The sequence below is a fragment of the Lipotes vexillifer genome, unplaced genomic scaffold, assembly GCF_000442215.2.
Source record: "Lipotes vexillifer unplaced genomic scaffold, Lipotes_vexillifer_v1.1 scaffold395, whole genome shotgun sequence".
Lineage (NCBI taxonomy): Eukaryota > Metazoa > Chordata > Mammalia > Artiodactyla > Lipotidae > Lipotes > Lipotes vexillifer.
This window is the reverse complement of record NW_006797390.1, coordinates 260,928-269,449: the sequence shown is the minus strand read 5'-3', so window position 1 is coordinate 269,449 and position 8,522 is coordinate 260,928. Positions and strand designations below refer to the sequence as shown.

The 8,522-nt window shown below is 44.8% G+C and overlaps 1 protein-coding gene across 1 annotated transcript in view; it reads right to left on the bottom strand.

Annotated features, from left to right (window-relative positions):
• Positions 1-8,319, bottom strand: part of DUSP16 (dual specificity phosphatase 16) — a 45,298-nt gene extending 36,979 nt beyond the window's left edge. Inside the window, exons 1-2 of the mRNA XM_007469333.1 lie at positions 8,029-8,319; positions 6,886-7,024 (exon numbers count right to left, since the gene is read on the bottom strand). Of these exons, the coding sequence (XP_007469395.1) occupies positions 6,886-7,024; positions 8,029-8,256 (367 nt within the window). The 5' untranslated portion in view covers positions 8,257-8,319. The remainder of the gene's footprint in view (positions 1-6,885; positions 7,025-8,028) is intronic.
• Positions 8,320-8,522: the final 203 nt, after the last annotated feature.

Below are 8,522 nucleotides of genomic sequence, written 5' to 3'. Positions count from 1 at the left end.
ATTCAGAAGGAGACACCCAGGTACATGGGGAGAGGGGGACACTTGGAGGAGGAGGGTGCCTCTGGGCTGCAGGTCTCGGGCAACTGAGGCTAAAGTGCTAAAATACACACACACACACACACACACACACACACACACACACACACACACCCCAACCTGAGGACGGAGAGGGGCACGAGATGAGGGCACAGAGGCAGGCAGGAGCCGCCACTGCAGGGCTTCGGAGTCAGGGAAGGATTCTGGAATTTTCCCTAAGAGCACTGATGCAGACTAAGCTGGGGAGTGATAATAATCATAGTTACACTGAAAATATCAAAGAGAGGCGTAACGTTGGCGAGGGTGTGAGGAAAGGGCAGAGAGGCAGCAAGACAGGGCGAGAGAGCAGGGAGGAGGGTCCCGGGGCAGGTCTGAGGGGCTGATGTGGGCCTGAGTTGGAAGCATAGCACAGGGAGGCCAGAAGAAAGGTCTGGTGGCCAAGAGGTGACAGGTGTCACCGAGCCTCCAGGGGCTCCCCAGGCCAGCCCAGCAAAGCACAGACTCGTCCTTCCAGGCTGAAGGGCCCGCACAGCCTGACTACACTTCCTCTCAATTCCCCTTCCTCCCGTCACAGAAAGTCCACTCAGTCTCCTGGCTGCCTCCTAAAATCCGCGTTCACTCCTGACATTTTTAATTATGTCAGTCCACAGAGGACCCTCCCAACCCAAATCTTACTCATTTTTCAAGGTTCGATCAAAATTCCACCGCCGCCCTCAAACCTTCCCCAACTCCTGCAGGCAACACCGAGTCACCCCTTATCACTGTGACACACAGCTCGACGCACTGTCATCTGCTTCTATTTCATCCGCTCCAGACGTGCTGCCCCAAATTAACCGAGGGGTCTCAAGGGCAGGGGCAAGGTGTGCACTTTTCCAGTACCCTATCCCCCAGGCCCACCCCGGGGCCCACCCAAGGGAGCCCTCGAACACTGTGAGTGAGGCCAGCTGAATGGACAGGACACAAATGACATGACCAGGGCAGGGGAAGACTGATGTCACCACTGTCACCCAGGGTGCTTCTGTGTAGCTTGTGCAAAATGTCAGGGTGAGGAACTATCTCGAGCCTGGTCTGCAGTCCATTTGTTAAACAGACAGCCTCAGGCATGATGTCTTAGCCACCGGTAGCTGGGGAGTGACAGAGCTGGCTTGTTACCACACAGGCAGGTAAGAACTGGAGAAAAGACGGGCCAGTTTAGATAACCTCATGCAAACTGAGAAGCAGAGCCAGCAACTACACGGCAACCAGTGGGCGAAACGGCACCTATTTTTAGTCTGTTTTCAGTGGCTCTCACCGCAGCTCTTTAAACACAAGAAGAGCCAATTCCTGAATAACTGCAGTACTTTGACTGGAATCCATTAACGTCAATCTCTCTTACCAGCTACTACAGGATCTGAAATGGGATGATTGAAGATTTCCCTTCTCTAGACACAAGGACAGAAGAAACGCCACACTGGATAAGAGAACGTATGATGACAACGGCGCGCACAGCAAATCTGTAAGCAGGAGGACCAGGTTCTGCCCTACTTCCATTAGGAAGGTAACTGGCTCCACTAAACCAAAGCTGCACATTTATCACACAGAACTGCTGACTGAATCTAGATTCCTGTTAAACTGAAAATGTGTCAAGAGTCAAATACATTTTTATTCACTCCTAGCTCCAACTACAGTAGCAACTCTAACTCAAAACAAGAAATACGTATTTGGCCTTTAGCCACAGCAGACATTAATCTAAGACCTTAGCTGTGTTTGGAGACAAAATGTTTCTAAGAGCCCGCAGCACTGCGCCTGACACTAACCCCAGTGGTATCTCCTATCATTATCCGGAGTGGTATTTCAGCTCAGGACAGAGTAGACTTTTATTTGATGATTCCCCCCAGCTGAAAAAATTTAATGCTTAAAAATTTTATATACAGTCTGTTTTTATACATTGCTTCTCCCATAAAATGTGAACTAAGACTATGACTCTGAAGCTCACAAAGAGGCTGAGAGAGAGCTACCACAAAAAGCACAGGCCTGATCTGAAGTGGGCACCCCTGATTCTCAGTCTAGCCTTCTGAGGGAATTCCAGAAGACTCAGGAATTATTGCAGACAGGGGCCTGGGCTCACAGTGAGAATAGTGAGAGCTGGGGAGAGTCACGCAGGGGCTCTGTTATTTTCCTCGTCTGTAAACGAAAGGGCTGAGGTCTGTGATGCAGTTAGGGTTTTTTGCTGCGGGGCAATCCTGTGCCTCAACACAGGGTAGAAATGAGTGCTGCAGAATTAGCAAACTTTCGTGGGTCCCTTTTGCTTTTACTCAGAGTTACAACAGCGAGGAAAGAGAAGAAAATAATAGGACAGCAATCTTTGTTTCTACTAAACGAACCCACTTATTCTGTTCCCTCTATGTTAGCACACGCAAAAGAAGTCCAGATTCGGTGGTTTTTCTTTTTTTCTAATATATCTGTTTTCAATCTGGCACCCTTAGAAATATATTGATAATAGACAAAGGCAAGTAAAATAAAGTAATATAATGAATAAAGGCCAAGAAACAAGATTATTTTTTTAGAGAGAACTCGTTTTCTGAAGGTTAACAAGACCAGAAAAGTTGATCAATAAGTCAAGGTTGGCAACTGTTCATATCCATCAACGATGAGGGACAACTTTCCAAAGGGATCCAAGTTCATTCTTTTCGGCTAAGATGAGGCTACAACTCATAGTAAAACCCTTTAATCCCCTGTGGGGTGAAACAATGCTATGGTCTAATCTGGCTTGGTTATTGGGAGACTACTGGGAGACTTATTAATGGCTAAGCAGGATAAGCAATTTACTTTTTTTTTTAACACATTTATTTATTTATTTTTGGCTGCGTTGGGTCTTGGTTTCTGCACGTGGGCATTCCCTAGTTGCAACGGGCAGGGGCTACTCTTCGTTGCGGTGCGCGGGCTTCTCATTGCGGTGGCTTCTCTTATTGCAAAGCGTGGGCTCTAGGCGCGCAAGCTTCAGTAGTTGTGGCGCACGGGCTTAGTTGCTCCGTGGCGTGTGGGATCTTCCCAGACCAGGGCTTTAACCCGTGTCCTCTGCACTGGCAGGTGGATTCCTATCTAGTGCGCCATCAGGGAAGTCCCTCGATTTACTTTTAAAGCACAAAAAACATTATTTCAACTGTTCTCAATTCATATGGATTCAAGGGCTTGTATCCTCCTATGAGTGGCACTAGGTTTTCTAGAGCTCGTAGCTCCTCATCAAAGCTCAGGATTTAAGCCCTGTTTAATTGTACTAGTGTTCTGTTTTGTTTTTTGGCCACACCACGTCGTGGCTTGTGGGATCTTAGTTCCCCGACCAGGGATTGAACCCAGGCCCTCAGCAGTGAGAACTCAGAGTCCTAACCACTGGACAGCTGGGGGATTCCCTGTACTAGTGTATTTGCTAGATCTTAAAATCATGTTGAAATCTGCTTAAATAGATGGAAACACTTTCGTATTAGATACTTTTCCCGTAACAGCTCTATTTTTTCTCTACCTGAACAAAGACAACTTGCAAATCATTTATGTCAAAATATCCTCAAGTTTTCGCTACACTTTCAGATTAGTTTCATCACTGTTTAATATAATCACTTACAAACTAAACGAAACGAATAAAATAAGTCATATGAAATACAAATGGTATAAACCTACATGCAAGCTAATTTGTATTTCATATATTCATTGAAAACTGAGGAAGTGCTAGGCCTTGTGGGGAACACAGGGATGAACAAGACACAGTCCTCGGCTTGAAAACAGAGAATCCAGGAGGGGGGTTAAGCTAACAAATGAAAATGATACATGACAACATAGGTTTAAATAAGATTTTAAGATACTAATCAAAGACTCGCATGTGGCATATGGCTATCAAATATTAATCACTTGGTTTAGAATACTGGCTGGGCTTAAAAAGAGGGAAAGTGGATCAGTCAGGGGCCAAGATCACTGGCTGAGTAGGCCCACAGATGTGGCCAGTACAGGCCGAGTTCACTGCAGACCCAGGTTCTACGTTTCAGGACTGGAAGGCTTGGGACCCCGGTCTCACTGATAATCAGCTGTCAAGGTGGCTTAACAGGACCCCTTTCCCTGGCAGAAGCTGAAGTTCACCAGGCTAGCCTGTCCCAGAGCAGAACCTGCTGTTCCATATGGAAGAATTAAGCCCACTGCGCTCCAGTGCAGCTTCCCCGAATCCAACCCTCTCCCGAAACGGAGTCTTCATTGTTAATGTCCATGTAACTAGGACCCACGGGTGAGCCTGGGTCTCCTCTTGCTTGAGGAAAAGGGCTTATTAAGACGCTTCCTCTATCAGTTCCTTGGGGAGGTTCTCTTCTTCCCCTTCTCCAGAGTCACTGCCCCCTAGGTAAGGTGGCCCTGAGAAGGTGAATGGAATTCGGGCCACAATTCTTCACTCCATATACCGATATAATGACCACAAAAAAACCATCTGACATATCTAATACTTTCTTCCTGTCAATCTCAAAGTAACTGAAAGCTCTAAAGTAATGGAGAAATCACTCCAAGAAGCCACTTTGTCTTTCTATTATCACATCCCCCCCCAGGGCCGACAAGCCACTGTAACTGCTGAAAGCATCAGGGGCAGCTCGTAGTGAAACTTGTCTCCAGCAGCCCTGTCATTTCCCGTAGCACCTGTGGGACGCTAGCATGCTTTTCCAAGGTCAGTTATTTTCCCCGAAGCAAAATATTTAAGAAACACGTGTTGATATGTCCTTCTACCCCACATCCCTGGGACGTCCTCTGAGCAGCTGCTGGAACTTAAAGCAAAAAACAAAACACTGCCGAGAACTGATGGTCGCGCCTTCCCCAGCGCTCTCTTCTACTATCTTTTCTGTCCACTCCGAGGAACAGGCTCACTAACCAAGGGAATTTCCAACTGGTCAGAAGCTTTCGGATGGCTGGGAGGCTTTCGATCATCTGGAACCCTCTCTGAGGTGTCCTAAGAAATCTCGCTGCTCAGAAACTCCCAAACAAGGTCATTCAGTCCTTGAAGCCACCTTCTAAGCTAAAAGAAATACAGGATTCTGGGGTGTGGATGACGAGATGGAGCTGTGAATACACGTATGTGGTTCTTGGAGCTGCCTCGATGGGCTTTCGTTTAGGCCTAGGACCCATTTCCGGTACAAAGTGGGGATGCCAGGGGTCCTGACCAGCACCATCCCACGTATCCCTAGGGCTGATCTCGATGGTCAGAATGAGTCCTTTTCCTTCATTACTGCCCAGTGAGCACCCCTCCCAAAGACGCACATGGCTGGAAAGAACCTTCCACATTACAAGGGAGAGCTCCTCGGGAAAGAGGAGAAGCTACTTGAGTAACTAAAACTCGACGTGAGCTCAGTCCTCCAGGAGCGTCCGCCTGGCCAAGTTGTCGGGTCAGAGCCCCCGTAGAGAAAAGCGTCTCAAACAAGAGCAAAGAGGGATAATCACTTTCCCTCTGGGTGCACCCTCTTTAAGAAAAACCCTGGTTCCGTCGATAGGGTTCCAAGGTAAAGTCCCTCACAGTGGCTCCAAGAAGCCTGACTGCGTTCCTAAACTCAGCAACCGAGGTGAGTGGAACTCTATAACAGTTGTCAGATTTAACACAGTTACACTCCCAGTAAAAGACCATGCCTACCAAGAGACACAGAACCTAATGCTATAATTCTCCATTACAGAGTTCTGAGAGCTACGTTCTGAGACAAGCTGGCTTCACTTTAGGACAGAATTGCAGCATAGATGAAACGTGTGCCAACAGACGACCTGAAAGTGACAGGTAACTATGCTTATTCTTTGAAACCAGGAGCAAAAGCTGACGAGAGAGAAATGAAGACACAGAAGTCTTATTTAAACCTTCAGAGAAGTTAAATGTGGTCACAAACCAACAACTGATTCAGCCTATTCTCTAACAACTGAAATGTCCATAGTGTAACAATCAATTGCCAGTAACATCAAGTTCACTGGACTCTCCTTGCAACAAAAGACGAAAGGTGCGAAAGTGACAATATCTGTCAATATTTTGTTTTTCTTAGATCAGATTTTTAAAAGTGATCTTGCCGATCACTGCGGCAGAATCTGCTGGACACAGCGGCTTTGTGGTAAAGGTTACTGCGCATTGTCAAACTGTATTCCCTGCTGTGGGAGCCAGAGTGAGTGAAAGGGCTTCAGTACTGTCTGCCAAACAGGGAAAGCAAAGGATGAACAGTCTGCTTTGGCATTTGATGAGATGGAACTCCCACACCACCCTCCTTTAGGGCAGATATAAAATAGTTAGTCCTTTCCATGCACTTTATAAAGTCATCTGGTTGCTTAGCATTTGCAAGTTGAGACTTTTTTTAGTTGTGAAAACAAAACAAAAATACGTTAGTTTTAAAATTTCCCCTCTAATTATGGGAAGAAATATTCTGCACACATTCTCTTTCTGTCTCATTGTACATAATGTCCAGGATGGGTGATCTTATCGCTAGAGTCCACTTCAACCAAAAGTGTTTAACAGGGGTTCACACTGAATACTGGACGGGTCCTCTCCTTGGGGATGGGCAGAGAGCGAGCTGAAATGCAGAGCATTCGGTGTTTGTAGATCTATACGGGCACACAGACCTACACAGCACTTCTGGCTAGTAAATACCAGATGAAGAGGCATTTGAGATAAATCAAAAATACACTGACCAATGGGGAGGAACAACAGTATTCAGGTTAACTAGAATAGTTACGTCAATCAAAAGCTATAAATAAGTCATTTTACACAATGACCTCAAAGTTGCGTCCACCTAGTGTACTTCGAGCTCGTTGTGGAATCCTGCTTACTCACAGGCTCAAGGAGATTGCGAGTCCTCACAGTTCCACCACAAGCCTTACCTGCAAGCAGGTGAACAGAGCTGAAGCTCTTCTCCAGTTTACCCAGGAGTACAGTGAGAAAACAGTCTGAGGCCAGAGAGGCCACATCTTGGGAGCTTTGATCGTAAACTACAACCTTCTGACTGCAATCAATGTCGACCTAAAATGCAAACGTGAGGCTGTCAGGGAGGAAAGCGAGGAAAATAATCCCATACACCTCTGCTGCTGAAGCAAGTAACTGCTTCCGGCTTTCCTTAATAATCTGAATAAAAATGAGATGTGGTCAAATTTACTGGATAAACCAAGCATATACACTGTTTAAATGTTTGTAAAAATCAACATTTACAAGGCAAACTTGACGCTATTTCTGTGTAAATGTGCTCAAAACTCCTTAGTTTTAAATCCTTAACACGATAACAGGGTAAAAACATGTACAACAAAATAATATGCAAAATAAACGTAACGATCCCGATCCCCCGAACTAAAGAAACATTTAAAATGGTTTCTACTCAGTAACAAATCAGCTTTTTGGAAAATGAAAGCATGAACTCATTTTTATTCCTGAACAAAAGAAATAGGCTTACCTACCACAAAGCCGACATTCTGGTATCCTAAGAAAAACTTTCCTTGAAGATCCTTAAATTCTGACCATTACCTTAACTTCCCACAAATAAAAAACACTTGTAATATAATTAGTTTCTACTTTCTTTTCAAGGCACTTGAAAAGAATGATTTCCTTTCAGTACATTTGTAAACAACATAAAACCATGTATTAACATATTAGTTATTAATAATATACATACAATATTATATACTATTATATAATTGCTAATAACTGAGTATTATAATATACGGTATTAGACATAACTTTTTATTTGTGTTAAATTAATGAAACAAACAATTTTTAGCATTAATAGGGAGACAGGGCACTGGATCAAATAAAAACAAGTTAAGCTTTCTGTGTAGCTTAGAAATATCCTGAGGTGTGACAGTGTCTACAATTAGTGAATTATTCTGAGGTGTCATAAGGTATCAAAGTTTAAAAAAAGCAACCCAAACTTCCTCAAATTACTTTCTCCCCTTAAAAATGAGGCTTCATTTAAAATGATTCCCCATTCAGCATGTCCATTTATTTTAAAAAGGAAAAAAAAAGCAAGCATGTACCTTATGTTTGGCTGAGTGCTGGATGAGCTCTGTAATTAACACTTTGTCCTGTTGCAACCTTCGCTTCATAAGCTTGGAGCAGTTGATATTAATGGCTTCCAAAATGTGGGACGTATTGTATTCCACAAACGGCCGGCTATCAATTAGCAGCACTTTTTCCGTTCCACTTTCCAGCAGAGCCACCAACCTCTCAGTAACAATTTGAGTTCCAATCATCTCATGGGCCATGACAACAGTAAGTCCTCTCTTCCCACCTCCTCCTTTAATTTGCCACGATGACGTAATGGTGGCGTGCTCAAGGGCTCAGCCACTCCGTTGTACTGAGATGTATGAGGTCAGGCTGGCGGTGACTGGCAAGAGGAGAGTTAAACCCATTTTCAGCAAGAGCCCTCCACGTGAATGTCTCTTTCTCTTTCCCGTTGATGTGCTCTCGCAGAGGCCTCCTGCCACAAAGCAGCCCCTCACATTTGATTCATAAAGAGATGACTGGAATA